Source organism: Strongylocentrotus purpuratus, unplaced genomic scaffold, assembly GCF_000002235.5.
Source record: "Strongylocentrotus purpuratus isolate Spur 01 unplaced genomic scaffold, Spur_5.0 spur5_contig_835, whole genome shotgun sequence".
NCBI lineage: Eukaryota > Metazoa > Echinodermata > Echinoidea > Camarodonta > Strongylocentrotidae > Strongylocentrotus > Strongylocentrotus purpuratus.
Window position 1 is genome coordinate 509411 of NW_022145541.1, and position 21169 is coordinate 530579.

Genomic DNA, 21169 nt, shown 5'->3' on the forward strand with positions numbered 1-21169 from the left:
TCAAGGCGGTACGCGTAGCGTTAAACTGCCAAATTTACAGAAATTGTGAGGAGCGCTTTTGCTATGAAAGGAATTGATATGGGGCACCATTTATCAGACGTGTGAGAAGGGGCATTTATGAGAAAGGGAAGTGGCTCTTATCACATGAGAAAGGGCACTTTTTAAAGTAAATGGGCACCTCTCAGACTTATCAGAGGCTCTTAAAAGAATTTGAATGGAACGGGCACTTATTATATAGAAATAAAAAGGGGCACTTATCTGAAGTAAAAGGGGTCACCTTTCCTATGAAAAAAGGACACTTTAGGGGTACTTGAACAAGTGGGGGTACTGTACCCCCTGCCCCCGGCTCCACCGCCTCTGCTCCTTGGGTTTGAGCAGAAGGTTGATCTCTATCGATTCCCTGGTTTGAGCTTCAAGAGCAACTACTCGCATCTTTATAATCCGTCAATCGAAGCACAAACTTTGGCGGCAGCTTTATGATCATCAACAAACTGCGCGAGTGCTCATCAACACGTCGAGGCACTGCTCTCACATGCGACAAAACGGGGGGGGGGGGGGGGGGGGGCAAAGGGGGCTGAATAACAAATGATATACCGTAGGTCTTCTACCTAGCATATAAATCTTAACAAAATTAGTTAACAAACTATGGCTTCCAACGGCATGCAGTGTATAGAAATGAAAATACCTACTGGATGGATTGCTTGCCGTCTCCAGCAATTTTTTAAAACCCATTTGACCCATGCACCCCCTCTCTTTTTCCACACCATCTAACTCACTCCCTCTCCCTCTTTCTTCAGTTCACTGAATTTTCCCTCAACCTCAGAAAGAAAAAGAAAGAAGTGTTCATGTCATAGTCTGATATCCTATGTCTATGTAGGCCTAGATGGAAATCTTAATGACCGTTTCATATCTTAGGTATTATAATCATTTTGTCACCTAATTTTTCATCACCACCAACACCACCATTATCATCATGATCGTAATCATCATTACTGTTATGATAATAATCATCATCATCATTACCACCACCACCATCACTATCATCATAGTCATCATTATCATTATCATCTTCATCATCATCATCATCATCATAATGAATTTACAATCTCACAAAAAAAGAAAAGAAGAATTACCATGAATAACATAAATATTGATTTTTATTCAATCATTGACATAAATAGTCCATTTAGCTCCTAATCACAGTAGCAAGGATATACCAGGATATCTCTTCCAACATCCAATCGATACTCTCTATGAAATAACCATTCATCTTATTTGCACCAAAATACATATTTCATGTCTGCTCTATTCTGCTGCACTTTCGAGATTCAAACAGAAAGAAAAATTAATATAAAAACAAACATTTTAAGCAAAGTGTTTACAGGATTGTATAATGCTTTCACAAGAAGAAGCTGTAGCACTTGCTTGGAGAAAAGTGATCAAATTTTCACAATTCAAACACTGATAAATGTCAGTAAATGCACTAATGTTCATGCAGCTTCATATATTTCATATATATCACAAGAGTTGGATGAATACAGTTACCCAATAAAATTAAAAATGATTGCAACAATTATCACCACAAACAAGGCTTAGAAAGAAACATTTGAGCATGTTGCAGCAAAAGGGAGATCAAAGAACATAAAAGAAAATGCTAAAATTATACAATTATATCAGAGAGGGAGGAGAGAGAAGGAATACAACTATACAGTTAACAACGAAATTATTCATACCCTTACAGAGTTTTTAATTGTCTAAGTATGTGAAAAACTGATTTGTCCCAAGTCATGTTTCTTGAGAATGTGACATATTAAAGCTTATATTCTAAATTATTAAACAAAGACCCAAATTTAATCCAGCTTACCTTTTCATTATTGAGCTACAAAAAAGAAAAAAAAAATTACAATAAGTATGAATAATTCAGTTGATAACTGTACATGTGCATGAAAGAAACAACAAGATAACAAGAGAAAGAGATTCAAATATAAAAAAAAAACTCATATAAAACGAAATTCACAAAGACACATATTGCTAAAATAAAATAATGTAAGACATCAATCTGAAGTGCAACACCACAAGTTTCCTGCAAAGGCACATAAATAATTTGCATATGAAAAACAGCACTCCAGCTCATTATTTCAATAAATCAAATACAATGAATATCCTTTCAAGATAAAATGCATTCATTGAGATAATACCCTACTTCCCCACTCCGTATTTCATACTTCTGATCAGTATCTATTCATCACAAAGAATACAGCATCTTTCAAAATCGGTAGATTCTCAATAGACAAGTAATAGATTCGAACCCCTGCCCCCCACTCAGTGTTATTTAGCATCATTCAACGTCATCAGCTTCTCAAGAGAAAAGCAATGGATTGGAACTAAATCATTAGAGTTTGAATTACTTCATTAACTTGCATAAAAAACAGAAGTCACAATTAGTATATTTGGCTGAATATAAACAATGTATAAAGAAACTATTTGTTTGCTATTACAAAAGGTGTATTGGTATGTGTTATTAGACTATCAAAAGAGGCTCTTTCAATAGGCCAATTTCTTAATGTAACCAAGTAATATGCATACGCCTTTGTGAAGTACCTCAATACAGATTATTGCATTATGAATAATTGTATTTTAAAAGCCAGAAGGCGAACTGCATACATTAGTTGTTGCCAGATAGGACAAACATTATGGCCTGCCCTACCTAACAACATGTAATTATGCAATTTGCATTCTGACTATTGAAATACAATTATTCATTAAAAGAATGAAATATTGATTTGATGCACTTCACAAAGACGTATGCATTAAATTTGGGAACATTACGAAAATGGTCTTTTGAAAGGATGCATATATGCATATCAAATAATCTGTTTGGAGCCTGAAGGGCCTTAACTCACATACTTTGACACAGAGTTAACGCCTTTATGGCTTTGAACAGACACAGTTATGCATGCAAGACATGAAAGCAGGTATATATGGCAAGGTTTTATCAGACTACTATTTACATGAATGGAATGGACGCAGTACCGATACAAAAATATTGCATATTCTTTTTTCCTTTTATTTAATACATCAGTAAATTCAGTCGAAGCTTCCAGTTATAACACCATCAAAACCTCCCGTTATAACATTTAAAAAAAATTGACCCTTTGACTATTAAAAGGACTAGGAAAGAAAAGGATTCGGAAATAAATATACTTGAAACTTGACACTTGGATACTTGAATTATCTCATTCAAAATATTTGGATACAGGAGTCCCCTGATTCCCACAGGCAATGGAAAGAGAGTGGTTGTGCAACAAAAGCTCTTCACTTTAATAAATTAACTCTTTACATGCCACACAATAATCTCACTGTGCCATATTGTATTTATCATGAGACAGATAAACCAAATACTTTAAAATCATTTAACTGTGTCCAGTGCAAGATTAATCTGTACCAGTGTCAAAAAAAATTTGCCATGTAGCAATTCAAGGGCAGGATCATTCATTCTTCAATGCTACTGTGTGTTGCAAAAAGCAATCCTTCCCCCTATTGGTACCTATTGTTTTGTGCAAAAACACGTTTTTGGCAAATGAGCAACTGTGCGGGGGGAGGGGAGGGGGGAGGGGGGGGGGGGGGGCAAAGAAAGCAACCGAAGGGTTATTAAAGACTTTTAACTCAGGGCTACAACAGGAAGAATATTTATAATCATCATAAATAGCCCATGAAGTTCAACTAACAGAGAAAAGGACATGCATTTTAACAATGATAGATAAGAAAACAGAATTAAACCATGAGTGATACTTCAATGACAGCATACAAAATGGAATGGTATTCAGATTCACCTGTAGGCATAGAATGCAGTTTCTAATAATTTGAAAAATAAGTTCCTCTCTGATAATATTACACAGAACATCAATTTATCAGATGCAAAGAAAATGATTTTGAATAAAAGGGTAAATTGTGAACTTATTGCACTAGCATGAATACACAGCATTAGATAAATTGCTTTTCTCCACTCGCTTTCATTACACAATGATAGGACAAGTGTGTCACTGTGAGACGCGATGGCTCAGTGGTAGAGCAGTGGTCTCGTAACCGGGTGGTCCTGGGTCCTGGGAAACCAAATCGATGCGCTAGTGCCCTTTAGTAAGGCATTAATCTTTATTACCAATTCCCTCAGAGACTTACAAGCATACACATGCTTTCCATCAAACAAAACCAACTATAACCTTCATTCCTCGTCAAATCCCCAATGTGCTTGAAAAACTTTCATATAGGCATGAAAATACTGATCATTAATTTTATTTATTCTATTGTCGAAGGGTATAAAAACAAGGGTAATATTGGAGCGCCATGAACGCCTCTATGTGGTGTTTATATTATTTGACAACCCATCATTGTTACACAGTGTATTCTTCTGAATCATACTACCGTATACAAACAGAAAATGTTTTAACAATTTGGTATATGATATAAAATACTTGTCTCCAGTAAATAAAAATAAGTAGCACCATAATGATGTAAAGAAGGAAACAAAAAATACTTTTGCAAAGAAAGATTGTTCCTTGCTTCAATGCAGGTTTTTATTTTTGGTATAAATATTTAATGGTGGGTTGCTTCTTTTAAACACTTTTGGAGTACGGAGATCCTCAAAAGAGTAAAAAAAACATTTGCACCATTTCTCTGGTTTGATTTGTTTACTTTCTTTAGTCTTTATATTTGACATACTGACATCTCTTTCTCTCCATTATGTATTCAAAGAAAACAATCATTTCATACTGTCAGAAGGATCATTTATCATTACATATCTGCTCATATTATTTGTCTTTTCTTCCATTCTTTACATCTCATAATTCCAACGACAGAGAAAACCTTTCATGTCGTCTAACCTTCCTTTCTCTGCCCCATCCTTGTGCTCTACATGTACTTTATAAACCTCTTCATTCTATATTCTCATAAATCATTTAGAACAAAACATTCTGAACTCTAACATTTACTTCTCTTCTCACCTCATCCATCAAGCTTCTTGGCTACTAGAGGCAGAAGCTGTTCTCGCCCCCTACATTTGATCTTTTCACATCTATCTTCTACTTCTACATCAATTCTTCTACAAACAAAAGAATAGAAATACAAATTTCCAATTCCATCATTCTATCCTCTGACTGCTATGGATACATGCAGTTGCAACAGAAAATTATTTTCCTCTCCCACTACCTTTCACCTTTTCCTTTAATTTCTTCTGTACATCCTCTTGACCGCTAGACAGGAGCAGAGGTACGTCATCTTCTGCCCATCATCAGATTTCCCAGACCGAGATATAAACTGGGTTGGTATCAGGTGATCATCTTTCTTTGCTTTCTCTTCTACTCTTCATTTCTTCAGCCGATCTCATTTGAATGGAAAAGAACCTGGGTTGGAAAGATCTTCTTCTTCATCTTCCTCTTCTCCAAACACTTCTTCTGTCTATCTTCTAGAGGCTTGGTGAAAACTTTGTAAGTCTTGGAGGAAACTCAGCTGACCATGCTCCTTCGCTCTCTCTTCCACTTTGCAGTGAATCTTGCCACAGCTAGATAGAACCGGAGTCATCAAGAACTCTCATCCATCTTCTTCTTCTTCCTTTCCCTTTTTTCAGTTGTTCAGTCTATCTTCTCGAGACTCGGTGGGAACTGGATGAGTCTCAGCTCGCTGCCGAAGTCACAGACGATCGTTGGTGAGTTGTCAACGGGGAGTATGTTCTTCACACGGACGTGCTTATCACCAAGGTTAAGTTCTCTGATTGGTTCTCCACTCACGATGTCCCATACAACTAGGTATCCCTGTAACAGATAAATAAAATGATAATAAACATGGAAGGATGCATATTGAAGTTAACTGTATTCTATTGGAAAATATGTACATGTACAACATCAAATGGTATTCATATTGATTCAGGTATTAATAGCAAATGAAAGGCAGGTAGCTATTGAGGTTAGCACTTTTGCACAGATATAATAAATGAAAGCTGATGGATTCACATAAATGATACCATCATCTCCAAAAATATTCATGAATTTAGAGGATTTTTTAATAATTTGAAATAAACAAAACTCATGCTCCTATGAAACAGACCATGCTGGAGAATGGCATTTCAAAGTATGTAATCATGACCACATTTTAATATTCAAATGAAATTTTCATACAATTGATTATTTTAACCTTTGTTCCTCTTGTCAAAATTACATTGCCATAAAACCAGAAACTCTCACAAATTTGTATGTGGTCTAGATTCACAAAAGTTTGATAATATATGACACTGTGTTTTCCAATTTTCTCTCCGTTCTGTGCTTTAAATTAAAGAGATAGTCAAGTTGTTGTTTAAGACTGCAAATGCCATCAAAGTTCATGGAATTATAGCTCTTATTCTTATTTACAACATTTCTAGTGCCCACAATATTAGAAATGGTTACATCTATGGATATTTCAGCCATCTCTGAACCGATTTTGATCAAAAAAAGATGATTTTTGTCATTTAAATAATATGTTCTTTCAAATTTGACACTCAGTTTTTCATTATCTCACAAAAAAATTATTAAAACTCAACTATCCCTTTAATCACTGACCCAAAATCTGAACCACATCATACCTGAGCACCAGTGATCATGAGTTTATCATTCAAGGTAGCAACACTACTACTGCATCCACCATCCTAGGAAAACAAACAAATACAAATGAGTTACAACAATAGACACTCAACAATGCTATGGAAAGAAACAGGGAGGGATTTTCAAAGAGATTACAATCTATATTACATGGCTTCTCATTCTTCCTTACTTTTGATGTTAATTTTCTTTCTCAGGTAACTATACAAACAACTTGAGATTTGTCACAAGAGTAGCCACATGAAGAATTAAAAAACCTGTATTCTGTCACATTTTCCATGCAAATTTAGAAGCTAAAGTTATGTAATATGGAACATCCATCCCTGCAGTCAAATCCATATGGATAGCTAATTGTCTACGGTAAGCAAACACACAATACATTCTGAGGGGTATATGAAATACCCCTCTCACACCCCTCACAAGCCACTTCTTAAAGGGGGTGAAGCATGGAAAATACTGATTAACGCCATCTACGACTTCTTTTGGACAACTGCAAATAAAAGAATGGACTTGATTAACATTCAGCGCATGCTAGCGTTCGCAAAGAAGACCGAAGTTCTCCTCTTCAGTTTCGCGTATGTTGCACGCACGTGAATACTACGGTCACGTTGTCCGTAGTCGTATTAAATCTAATTGGTCCTGAGTCAGGTCACGGGAAAGCCACATAGTCTCTTCATGCTACATCCCCTTTAACCCTCCCACACTCCTCTTAATCCAATCATTCTAATTAACTCACCAGCTGAATAACATGCAGCATCCATCCCTGAAGTCTCGTCCATACACACAGCTTATTGTCTAAGCTCACACACAGAACGTGTTGTGATGTACATGTAATACTGAGAACTGTACTAGTAGGTCCTTTGAGAGCCTTTAACATATCGCCCCGCGACGTGTCCCACAGTCTCACCAAGCCGTCTGTTGATCCGCTTGCCATGCTGATAAATGGATCCTAAAGACCAGAATGGAAGAGGGATGTCAAGTGCAATCAGTAATGACAATTATATTACAGCTTTGACTGGACAGCTCCAGAAACATAGTCACATAATCTTTATCTTACAGGAAGGCAAGTAAAGCAAACCTGAGGCCCCCCCCCCCCCCCCCCCCCTCCATCAAAAAAAGTTTAGCCTCCTGCCTTTTAGAAAAATAGGAAGGAGAAGGCCCCTTTTTTTTTCTTCAAAATGGCCGCTCAATATGGCCGCTCGGTACATTTTCCCTGACAGTCGGACTATTTTCAAGATGGCCGCTGGCATTTAAACAAAAAAATCAATCAAAAATAGATCATTTTAGCAGTATGTTTTTTCATTAAAAAAAAGAAAGAAAAGGAAGCGGCCCCAAAAAGGAAGCGGGCAGGGACGCTAAACATGAAATTTTTGTTTAATGGCCTAATGGATAAAGGAGCATCACCACACATGCATTTCTTTTCTTAATCATGAATCGCCATAAACTCAATTTTCTAGAAAAAGGGATTTCAGGTTAGAATTTAGAATAAAAGAAATTTTGTTTCTTTTTGCAACTATTAATAAGCTGAACTGAAAAATAGTATACATACTATAAACATTCATACACACAGTTTTGTACATTTATATTTCTTTATAGGACAAAACCATATATAACGGCACTGCTGAGAGCATCAGGAGCTTTCCAGTCTGTCAACTTCACGAACAATTAATAAAATGTAAGGCAAGTATTTTGTTGAGTTGTATCAAACAAAGCTGAAACGTACTGTGGCATTTGAAGTAATAATCATTTGCTAAAGATGAGAATGAATATCTTACCTTATCTACATAGAGTGATGTGACACTGCCAGCGTGTCCCCTCAATGTAAATCTACAACTCAGATCATCTAATGAATAAACCTGCACAAGTAAAAGAAAAGAAATAAATGAAATGACTGTCGATCTTCTGAAGATGATCAGGTTATACCTGAATGAATCAATAAGAACCAAAAAGCCTTTAACCCACTGCCTACTGGAACCGGTTGGATCTGGTATTGAGTCTATGAGAATTAGAGTAGTCGATGGTTCAATAGACTCAATACAGGATCCAACCGGTTCCTGTAAACAATGGGTTAAACCATAATTTGACTACTGAATTGTCTAATTCCCCATAGACTCAATACCAGATCCAACCGGTTCCCATAGTCATTTGGTTATGGGAATTCTACAATTCAGTAGTCAACAGGTTAACCTATTGCATAAGGGAACCGGTTGGATCCGGTATTGAGTCTATGGGAATTAGGCATTTCATCAGGTTCGTGCTCACCAGCCCCATCAGGGCTCTCATTCATTTAAAAGAATCCATGATGTAATCTTGAATTCTTTGACTGAAGGTGAGGTCTTGATATTCTATACAATAAAGATAATTTCTAAAGAGGCATAATAATGGAAAATCCAGTGCCAAATTTGGCAAGGATAACAAAACAAAGAAAATCAAAACAAATTTTTTAAATTCCACCCTACAAGAAACAAGGCAGCCACTAAAACTATGGAGTATCTTTAAAGAGATCGTTTAACAATGTTAAATCTGAGATGCATGGCCCTGCGTGTTATCAGAGTCTGTGATACGGTGTTATATTGAAGCCCTAACAAAATTGTGCTTCAAAATGAAATTTCAACTAACTGGGAGGTGCAGTTGAATGTGTAAGATCATTAATGTAAATTAAAAAACAGTAGAGGACCTTGGACAGAACCGTTTGGCAAAAGCAAAATTTGATTTCGATTTTTCAATCATAAATATCTTGATAATCAGACAGGCGATCGGCTTGTAAAAGTCATGTGGTTCCTGACTGACCTAAAGGTTTATAATTATCATTGCAGCATGAGCTAAATCCCGATCCTACCTTTAGCGTATAGTCCTGACTAGCAGTAATGAGTTGTGCTTCATTAGCCTGTATAGTATTGATGGGTTGCTGATGAGCCTGCACAGTCTTCAGTAGACTCAAGTGAACCACTGGTGGGTATTGGTAATAGCTGTCATAGCTCACTGTAACTGCAGGAAAACAAAATAGAAAGTTATAATAAAGAACAACAAGTATAGAATTAACAAGACACATGCGACTGCGTCTCCAACATGCCCCTGCCCTAAATTCAGTATAAGAAATGGACAGAATTATTTGTGATGTATCACAACGAAGACAAAAAGCCTATCACTGAATGTCAAACTAGCGACTACAATCGTAGCTCACTGTAACTGTAGGAACAAAATAGAGATTTATTTTGAAGAGGAACAAGTATAGAATAAAACAATAAGCACTTGGGAATCATCAAAATTCCATATTTATACTGCATACTCTCAACTCTTTGAATCATTCCATCGGTAGACACTTTAAAGACTAATCTTTAAAAATTTGGTAAGGCATTAATCCTCATTACCGAATCCCTCAGAGAGGAATCTAAGCCGCCGGTCCCCTGGTTGCTTACTTACAAGTATGAACTTGCTTTATGTCAGGTAAAAAAAAAAAATCAAATCAAATCAAACATGAGGATTGATTTCATCTTCTTACTACGTGATTGAATACACCTCAATAAACTTTAAATCCTTATCAAGAATGTTCAACATGGTCTCACCTCCTACACCATTAAAGCCTGATATTTGCAGGAAGTCCAGACTGCCCCCGAGCCTGGCTACAACCAGGAGATTACGACAGAAGCACACCCCTGTAATACCAGGCTGTGATTGGTCACCCTTGTATGGCGACCAGGCTAACAGCTGACCATTCTCGCTGCTCCATAGCTGAAGAAAGGGAGTAAAGCGGGGAAACAAAATCGTTTATAGCAGTTGCAAAAGTTTTCATTTTAAGAGCAATTTACAGCTAATTTATTGTCTAAGCCACAAAAAGAAAGGTTTGAGTGAGTATTTCTCTGTGCAGGTAAATGAGCGAGACCTAAACATACAACAATCAGTTATACATAAAGTTAAACCGATAATATTGAGATTAAACTAAGACTTGGAAAAGTTTTGAATAAAATAAACATAAACTCATAAACTCAAGCAGAAACTCATTTAAACATGAATCAATCTTTACGAACATGTACATCTATATCATACAATGATTTTAGTTTGTTTTTCTTCTTGAATTTAATTTTTTTAAATTTTGATTTGATTTCAATTTTTGTTCTTCTGTCAGAAAAGATTAATGTGAACTTACCTCCACACTTCCATCACTACATCCTGCTGCTACCAGCTCATCTTTACACGCCAGACACCACACCGTAGAACATACACCTGCACCGTCACCCCCTCCCCCTCCATGGGGTGCACAATGCCCCCCTCCTGCGCCGGCTGGGTCGACCACACCCTCCCTCTCCTGAGGACTACCAAACATGTCCACCTGAGAGAAGTCAGCTGATACCGTGCTATGAGTCCTTGACTTGGTGTGCTGCTGTAGGTAAGGGTCATCATCGCAACTAGCCACCCCAGAGCTACGGCTGGACGACTGCGACGGGTGCCTCGCTGCTGAATACACCTGCTCTCCATTCGCGTAGTACCCGTCCATGCTGAAGTGCATCCCAGCTAGGTCCTTTGAGCTTCCAGGTCGTGACATGCCACCTTCTTGTGACGCACAGAAGTGCGATGACAGGTCCTTCGAGCTTCCAGGCCGCGGTATGCCAGCTTCGTGTGACCCGCTGAAGTGAGACGACAGGTCCTTTGAGCTACCGGGGCGTGGCATGATCACCTCGGAGCAGAAGTGAGTGTTGAGATCCTTGGCGCTGTTTGGAGCAGCGCCCTCTGTTGTTTGAGGAGGATCAGTATAAAGTGGACTGAAGGGACTGGACGGGACGCTGGAATGATTGGGAGTCTTTAGGGGCTGCGTAGGTGAGATGGGTTGACGAGGCAGGCTGCTACTTTTGTTGTTCAGGCGATATCTTTCATTAAAAGAAAACACAAGGAAGCAGCCAATTAGCAAATTCTTTTTAATCACACTTACACCAAGATACTTGAATTCTATAAAGAAGATGTCAGAAGTATTGAATATACAGGATAAAACAAATGTCTGACCTAAAATATTGGCATGAAAATAATGTCTGTAAAGCGCTTAGAGAAGGTATTTCGCATTAAGCACTATATAGATCCATATTATTATTAAAAAGAAAGTCTGTTGGCTCTTAAAAGTACAAACACATTACAGACGCCCCATTGATGTGGAACTTTAAATCACCTAATCGGTTACCATAGAAACGAGATGTATTCAAGTATCTCTTACCTGGTTCTTGGAATGAAATGCTCACATCTTCCTTCATTTGGATCCCAGATCCTTATATCACCCTGGATACACGCACTCACTACCCAGCGCCCTCCAGTCACAAAACACTCCACCTCCTGATTATAGAAACAGAGATTTACAGAGACATTTATATTGAGATCTTGAAAGTATACAACTAACCTACTCATCACCTACTCACGTTTAATATGTGATTGTTTATTATTGTATTTTGTTTGTTATAGCGCTTAGAGACTTCAGTGGTAAGTGCTTTAGTAGAACCGTTTGTATTATTATTATTATTATCACGGTTCTTGAAAAAAATACAGCTAACCTACTCGTCATGGTTCTTGAATAAACTTTTAAAGACAAACAGAACATATATTGAATACCATTAATAATTCAGGTGAAGAGTAAAGTTCAATCAGACAAATACACGAGAATTCGGTCCATTATATGAGCGCAACAGCATGATACAGCCTTTGATTAAAGCCCCACTGCACTACTTATAGCTACTTGCGCCTTCTATATAGCAAACAATGCGTGTTGGTCCCCCATGATCCCCTTTTCTCTAGTGTTAATTGAAAGCTGATTTGATGAGATAACCACCTGTCAGTGACCACGCAGGGAGATCTTATCCCTCTTGGTCAAACTAGTGCAGTGAGGCTTTAATATGTGATAAAGTGATCACCAAGTTACTTGACTCTCACAGAATATGGCTACCGATAATATGGATTCACACTGAGGCATGGAATATAAGCACTGAGAGAGACAAGTCAAGATGAGAGTTTCCTGCCTGTTCATGTCCAGCCAGATGCAGAGGTACAGCCTCACATGGTCCCTGAACCCTCTTGACGATATCAGCCCTGCGTCCTGGTTTGTACCTGGCCTGACGACTACGGACCAGGGTAGCACACTTACACAGCAGCATCATCAGGATTACTGATGATGCACCGCTTATGATCCCCAGCATCATCGTCACGTAGTAGTCCCATCTGTTGAGAAATATGATGGTTTAGATTATCACGAATGTTATGCGAGGTTTCCATATGAAGATTGTATGGTACATAGTAGTCAAGTTCCACCTGAAATGAAATGCTGGTTTGATTGAAATGAATGACACAAGAAGTAATAATTACAATGATCTCAATACTACAATTCTTTAGACAAGGGTTTGATATACAACAAACAATAAAGATCTAATAGCCCATTTTTTAATTTCTTTAAATAATGCAATACATTTCAAAATCAACATGAAAAGAGACAGATTGTCACCCAATAAACAAAGAGAGTAAGGGAAAAATGAACACCACAAACACTTAAAATACAGAAAAAACACAGAATTCCTTAGGATGAACAGAAATACAAACATACAAAAGTTAAAAAGAGAAATTGCACAAAACAATAAATATAAAAGAAACACAACAAAATTACCCACACATATAAACAGGAGGGGAAGTAGAAACAAAACAAAACCATAAACAGAAAGTGGCAGAGGATAAACTCTCTTAATTAACCATTAAAAGGGGAAAATCATAGAGATACGCACCTGTCGGCTTCATGAAGGCCTTCATAGCTACCGATGATCTGACCAACCCCAGGAGATGAGCCATATCTCTTAGTTTCTGAATCTTTCCTCAAAGCTACAGCCTCCTCAGGACTGATATGAATGTTAAGCTTGATGGGTGGTAGGATGCTCACATATCTGCGTTTGGATACATAAGGGGGGTGTTTCACAAAGATTTAAAGCCAAACTTAACTCTAAGTTGGACTTAAAAATTATGGAGAGCCCTTTGTAGTTTTATAATGAAATACAATCAAACCTGTCAATAGCGACCGCCCAGGGAAACGCAAAAAGTGGTCTTTGTAGACAGGTTCCTTAAGTACATGTTTCAATGAGGAACCATTTTCAAGGGAAACAAAAAATATGGTCCTTGTAGAAGGGTTTCTTATTGAAACATGTACTATACTATGGGCACCTGTCTACAAAGACCACATTCCTATAAAGACCACTTTCTTGTCCCCCTTGGGTGGTCTTTGTAGACAGGTGGTCACTAAAGCAGGTTTGACTGTATATTCAAAAGCAAAAATTTTAAGTATTTTAAACTTTACATAAATTCCACATCAAGAACATGAAATCTCCCATCATGAAAGAAAATATGAATGATTTGAATCAACATTTTATGCCTTTTAAAATAACTTATACAAAAATATTTTCAAACATGCTAACAGCTTTCCATAATTGTAAAATCAAACTTAGAAATAAGTTCAACCTAGGATCTTTGTGAAACACCCTCCAGTATAGAGAAATTGAATGATGCAAGATACAGAACTTTATGACTATTTTAAGGATGCTAAATCCTGCAGATGTAAGTTTGTCTGTCAGCACTGTTAGTGGTATGATCAGCTCTATGTTTTCACCTACAAACTGACCATGATGGTCCCCAGCCCAAAACCAATTTTGGGTGGTGACATTACAGGCCGTTCCTCAGACGTAAAGAATAAGCCAGATACCTTAGAAGTGAAATTAATGAACTAATCACTTTAATTTTGTTTTACTTTTAAGAACATTTCAGAGTTAAAGTTAATTATAATTAGATAAGCATATGGGATGTAATCAATCAGTTTTTGAAGGCATTATTAGTATAGAGTTGTATAGGGACATTACACCGATCTCAGACAGGCAGAGAGACCGCCACCTCCATTTCAGTGGGCACTGCTGGAGGAGCAAGAGTGAAATCATTTCACAAATGCTCTTCTGGGAGCCCTCAAGGGTCAAACGCACCAGAGGGCGCCCAGCAATGACCAGTTAGAAAAAGACACCTGTCTACCAAGGCAGGAACTCCCAAAGATCATGGAGAATAGAACTGAATGGAAAAAGCTTGTCAAATCAGTGTGAGTACGCTCGACCTAGAAGTAGTAGTATTAGTATAGAGCATGCTACATGCATGGTTCTCACCTGTCCGCCAAGCTAATGTTGTACATATTGAAGAGAGCCGGCCAGTGCCAAGCGGAGAGCTTCCAGAGCCCTCTCTGTCTGACCCACAGGGATAGCTTATCGCTGCAATCGCTTCCGTGGCAAGGCTTCAAGTCCAACAAGCTGCTAGTACTCCCATCACTCCCACTCTTCATCTTGTCCTTGACCTTGTCATCCCCTTTCTGGTCACTTGCCTTTTGGGGATTCCCCGCTTTTAGACCAGGGAGGGAGTGGTCTTTGACCTTGTTGGATGCGTCAGGTTCAAGCACCTGTCCTGATTTGTCTAGGGTGTGGTAGGGGTCATTGAGAGGAGGTACAAGGGGCAGCGTGGGGTCCAGAGGGGTTGGGGCTGTAGGGGTGGTGGTGGGTTCCAGAGGACTGCCGTAGATGTTGCTGACGAGGAAGAAGTTGATGATACCCGCTTTGTAGATGAAGAGACAAGTCACTATGATCCACAGTGCCAGTGTGAACTGCAACAAAGCATATGAAACATGGTATAACAAATGTCACTGGATACACATGTGGAGGCACAAGCAGGGGGGTGTTTCACAAAGATTCTAAGTTGAACTTATCTCTAAGTTGGACTTAACTATTATGGAAAGCCGTTAGCATCTATGAAAATATTTACTTGAAGTTATTTTAAAAGGCATAAAATGTTGATTTAAATCATTCATATTTTCTATTATCAAGGAGATTTCATGTTCTTGATGTGGAATTTATAAAAAGATTAAAAAACGTGAACTTTTGCTTGAATATATTTTATTCTAAGGCTACAAATGGCTCTCCATAATGTTTAAGTATAGCTTAAAGTTAAGTTCGACTTAGAATCTAAGTGAAACATCCCCCTGATCATGTTAAAAACTGGAAGTGCTTGAAAGGCATTAACCCTTGCGACATGAATCCTCTTAACACACTGGGTATATAAGCTAAGCATAAAGGCAAAAAGATAGAAGAACATAGGGACTACGTACAGCTGCATGCAACAAAAACTGACACAAAAATGCGAGCCTTAACATCAATCTCTCCATGAAAGTAATCAGAAAACCTATATCATACATCAATGTATTACAACTGTTACAGTTTATTCCAAATTAATATCAAACAATACACCTTTGAATCAAAATAGAATCACACATCTCTTATTTTTGTTAAAAATGTTATTGCTACTATATGTAGGAAAGGAATGACTGCATAGCATCTGAGAAAACTTAGAACACCTGATAGGTGTCGTGGCAGAGTGGATATGTCACGGGACTGTCGATCACAAGGTCCACGTTCGAGCCCCACCACGGCACTAATGTCCTTTGGCAAGGCATTGATCTACATTCGCCACACTCAACCCAGGTTTTGTAAATGGGTACCTGGCAAGAATCAATTCCTTGAAATGCTAGAGCACCGTAATGTCAGTCTTGCTAAAGCCAGAGTAATAATCGGGGCAGCGCCAGGAGCGTCACAATGTGGCGGACATGTGCGCTAAATAAGAAGCCATCATTATTATTTTTACTCACCTTAATAATCTTTTGGATAATCCTCACACTAGCTAAGAAGTTGAAGACCCTGAGCCTGCGAGGGATCCTTGGTGTAGGAGCCGGCTCCTCGATGGGTTGACCCCAGAAGGGGGAGAGGAAGGACCGGTGATGGGTGCGAGAAGGCCGCGCCCCGTCAGGAGAATCTTGGAGGGTCTGCATCATCCCGGATTTATACAGGTCAGAAATCTGGATGAAGGAATCACAATGATTACTTATATATTTATTTATTAAATCATCTTTTACAGGAAAACATTGATCAGCTTGAAAGACACTATTTTCTAGATCATTTTAGAATGGCAATATTACAGGAAGGCATGTTTCATATTCAATAATGCAAGCCTGAACAATGCCATAACAAAAAGCTACCCAGCACCCTGAACACCACTAAATCTGTGGACCTGTTCGTGACACTTTTAAAGACCCACTAATATTGTTACAGAACATGGATTGTTACAGATATTCATTTGCTAAATTAATTTTTAAGTAGTACATTATCATTTTAAAGAGGTTCACACAGAGTGAAGCAATTTTAAAATCACTAGCAATTTGTAAATCACTTCATAACTGTGACGAAAAGTTTCTGTGACAAATCCTTTGGGGGATTGAAAAAAAACCCACAAAAAACAGAATCAATAGATACCTCGAGTCTCCTGAAATCGAGAGCCAAGATTGAGACAAAGAACATCATCTGAAGAAAGAAATCTGAGAACATTGCCACCAGGGCTAGCAGACAAAACTCCTGGAAAGATAGGAAGATATGAAAGGAAATGTTAATACGATATAACCCTCATCCTCTATATCAACATCAAACAGAATTATATGTCAACATAGCCACCTGGGCTAGGAGACAAAACTCCTAGAGAGGGAGGGACGGAGAGATAGAGAAAAAAAAGAAATATGTCAACAAGATATCATCCTCATACCCCTCCCCCCCCCCCCCCACAACCCACCATCACCACCATAATTATCATCATCCTCAACATCATCATCGAAAACACCACCATCATCACCATCATCACCATCATAACCATCATCACCATCATGTTATATGTGACTTAGAAAAGGGTTATGAAGTGCGCTACCATTATCCTCGACTCGAAACAAGACCAAATGAAAAGTACATGAAATTCCACCAAGAAAGCATCACTACACTGACTCACCTGTACAGCTGATACGAAAGTAAAGAGCCCAATCAGCACTATCAGTATCTCAGTCCACATGTTCTTTGAGATAGACCAACCTTCTTTGCTCAAACCTAGAAAAAGAGAAAACATCTGTGACAATCGTTTGGTGCTGAAGACATAATATGCCTTTTACACATCACTTCAACATCATTTTTCATATCAATAACACTCAACAATGCTGTACATTCATAATTCTCCCTAAGCTGTACATTCCTGAACCATTTACTGACTGATCTTTCTTGTGATCAATTAATCTCTCCAGTGATATTTATTTGGTTACCCTGTGCTATTTCAAGCTCTAATGGTACATCCATGGACGTATAATATTGATCAGAACAAAAACATTTATGTCAACCTTTCTTGCCGTTTGTCCATCCATCAATTCATCTGTTCATCTGTTTATCTATCTATCTATCTATCTTTCTACCAATTTATCTTCTACTTACCCTGTGCTATTCTAAGCTCTACTGGTAGATCCATGGGCGTAGACGTAACAGATTTGATCAGAACTAGGATATTTTCCAGTCCAATCAAGATGATGATGTATGGAAATACCTCTCTGTAACAAGATTTGGGGAGACAAAATTTACATTTTTATTATCTAAAACATCAGGATAACTTGCATGATAGAGAAATGTTTGTAGCTTACATTTACAACTTGAAAGTGTTTGAAGGGGTCATAAACAATTTGTAAAGACATCAAAGTTTACCAATGAATTCTAAAATCTGACATTTGGTACTTTGACATATCACATAAGCGGATTTATCTCCACAACAAAAGAGAAGAAGTAAATGTGTATTACTATTCTCCAGACTTTTTCATCTAATATTCCAAAAAAAAAACTAAGATCAATTTAGCTTTAAATTAGATGAGAAAACTATTTTAAGCTGATGGTTGTCAGAAGCCAAAATGCAAAGATTTAATTGTGTGATTTGTTCTAAAGAAGTGTCTTATACAATCACTCACCCTTCATTCAACGTTGGTTCAACCCCATACTGGATACACAGGCCAGCTGACATAGTACAGGATAGTACTAACATTACCGTAGCACTCAACGCTAAACCCCACTTAGACTTCACCATCTCAATCTTACCTGCAAGAGAGAACATTCAATGAACAAGTCAACGTGATGATATAAAAATAATACACAGAAGTGAGGGCATTAGTAAGAATTACCCAAAGAAGGTACCTTTGGAACAGTCTAACCCGCCCGAGGCAAGAGCCGAGGGTGTTTTGACTGCTTTGAAGGTACCGAGTGTGGGTAATTTTACTAATGCCCGAATTCCTAATAAACAAGTCACACAGATGAAACTTATAATGGACTGGCAATATACTGCACAAAAAAGATGAATTTTCACTTTATTGGATACCTATGCACTCCAAGTACATGTATTTATTTAAAAAAATCATTCCTCAACCGATACAAGACCAGCCCCAAACAAAACGTCACTTTGGCATCATTCAAGTCCAAAAGATCAAAGCATTAAGTTTCTTATACAGTCACGTTGTAATACAGTACACATATTCTAAATATCCTGTTATGAAAACTTAAGTAAAATCCAGAAGAAACTTTTTTGCATAAATTGTCAGCAGGGCCCTCAGAAAGAACAGTGTTGATGGAGAATAGGCTTTCCCAGGTTAACAAAAAGTTTGTTGTCATAAGGGCATTAGCTCTGTGTTAAGTGATACAAGTTAACTCCTTCTTGCTCCGAATGGACAAAGTGATAGACTTGTACTTACGAACTGAGAAGTAGATGTAGAACATTAGCAGGGCATAGATGATGGCAGCAGGCATGAAATCATCTGAGTTGATCAAACTCTGAATGAGAAACAACAAAATAACACTCAATGTTAGCATTTCGTCATCAAAATACATCACAATTCACAGCCATGTCTTATAAAAGAGTTGGCATGGGTCCAGACTGATTGCAAGTCCAGTAATCAATCTACAAACTACTTTTTCTTTTATATAAAGTACAGAATTATGATTAATTCCAAGTAGGATCATGGGTTCGGAACCAAGTCGATGCGCTGCCCTTTGGTAAGACATAACTCCTAATACCAAGGCTCTCAGAGAGGACTTAAAGCCGTCGGTCCCCTGGTTGCATACTTATAGTACACTCACATGCTTGCTTTCTTAGCAGTCAGGTAAAACAAACCAACCAACAAACAAACTTAAAGCCCCACTGCACTACTTACAGCTACTTGCGCCCTCTATAAAGCAAACAAAGCCTAATCGGTGACCATTGGTCCCCCATGGTCCTCTTTTTCTTATGTTAATTGAGAGCGGATTCGATGAGATAACCACCTGTCAGTGACCTTGCAGGGAGGTCCAATCCCTCTGCTATAATTAGTGCAGTGGGGCTTTAATGTGACCTACCTTGTAGTAGATGTGAAGAATGAGAAACTCTCCTGTATTCCAATCTAGAGGGGGTGATCCCATGTTAAACCTCTCTTCAAGGTGAGAGAACTTCAGGCCATCTGTCCCCTGGTCGCTTACTTACAAGCACATACATACTTTCTTAGCAGTCAGGTAAAACAAACCAAATAAATCTGACCTACCTTGTAATAGATGTGAAGAATAAGAAACTCTCCTGTATTCCAATCTAGAGAGGGTGATCCCATGTTAAATCTCTCTTCAAGGTGAGACTTCAGCTCCTCAATGAAACTACAAAGACAAAAAACAAGAATAGTCAGAGGGGTGTCAATTCAGTTTCAAGCGGTTAAAGTGTAGCAATCAACGAAGCATGTTTCTGCTCTTGATGTGAGGGATTCCATGTTGCTAATGTATGTACATGTATCTAAACTATCTACCGTATTTGCCGGCGATGAGGCCGCACTGCCGCATAGGCCGCACCCCCGATTTTGACATTTTAAAAAAAAAAGGAAAAAAAAAACATACGGACAGGCAGATTTGGTGTCCGATATATACCCCTACCACAATGTACAGTGTTATGCGAAACTGCATAAAACGGAAAAACAAAATGGCGACTTCGGATGGATGATCGCAGCAGCTCCGTTAAAAGGGTCCCTTCCTTTACTTTTGCAATGCATTGGCATGAACTTAGATCAAGATCTATCGGAAAATGTTGTGTTAGGAATTTTATTTTCGTCTTCATGTCAACAATGCAAGGTAAAATTGTCGGTAAGAAGTGTGGAAATGTCCTGTACCATAGTGGTATAGTTATTTTACCGTTTCTAGTCCCATATGCGCAAATTCTTGCTGGTTTTGACTTTTGTTTTTTTGTTTTTTTTACTCTTTCGTCGTAAAGGCCGCACCCCGACTTTTTCACATTTTCTCTTCCAAAAATACTGCGGCCTTTACGCCGGCAAATACGGTATTCAAAATATGAGTTTCAAATATGACTTGTACAAAGAGATATTGCAATTATAAATACATTCTCAGACTATCTTGTTGAGTAGACGCGTACCATTATAGAGGGGTATGTCAATTCGGTTTCAAGAGGTTTAATAAAGTTTAGCAATCAACAAAACATGTTTCTGCTCTTGATGTGAGGGATTCCATGTTGCTAATGTATGTATCTAAACTATCTATTCAAAATATGAGTTTCAAATATTACAAAGAGATATTGCAATTTGAATACATCCTCAGTGAACACTCCTGTTGAGTAGACGTGTACGCACTCAC

General features: G+C 38.0%; 1 protein-coding gene across 1 annotated transcript in view; it reads right to left on the reverse strand.

Moving 5' to 3' along the window:
* Positions 1-2790: 2790 nt before the first annotated feature.
* LOC590265 (sterol regulatory element-binding protein cleavage-activating protein) overlaps positions 2791-21169 on the reverse strand; it is a 34720-nt gene continuing 16341 nt past the window's right edge. Inside the window, exons 7-24 of the mRNA XM_030985027.1 lie at positions 20083-20188; positions 19261-19339; positions 18487-18613; positions 17966-18078; positions 17496-17590; positions 16976-17074; positions 16315-16521; positions 14789-15276; positions 13379-13534; positions 12626-12824; positions 11833-11948; positions 10777-11494; positions 10196-10361; positions 9469-9617; positions 8405-8485; positions 7366-7578; positions 6614-6676; positions 2791-5807 (exon numbers count right to left, since the gene is read on the reverse strand). Of these exons, the coding sequence (XP_030840887.1) occupies positions 5628-5807; positions 6614-6676; positions 7366-7578; positions 8405-8485; positions 9469-9617; positions 10196-10361; positions 10777-11494; positions 11833-11948; positions 12626-12824; positions 13379-13534; positions 14789-15276; positions 16315-16521; positions 16976-17074; positions 17496-17590; positions 17966-18078; positions 18487-18613; positions 19261-19339; positions 20083-20188 (3355 nt within the window). The 3' untranslated portion in view covers positions 2791-5627. The remainder of the gene's footprint in view (positions 5808-6613; positions 6677-7365; positions 7579-8404; positions 8486-9468; positions 9618-10195; positions 10362-10776; positions 11495-11832; positions 11949-12625; positions 12825-13378; positions 13535-14788; positions 15277-16314; positions 16522-16975; positions 17075-17495; positions 17591-17965; positions 18079-18486; positions 18614-19260; positions 19340-20082; positions 20189-21169) is intronic.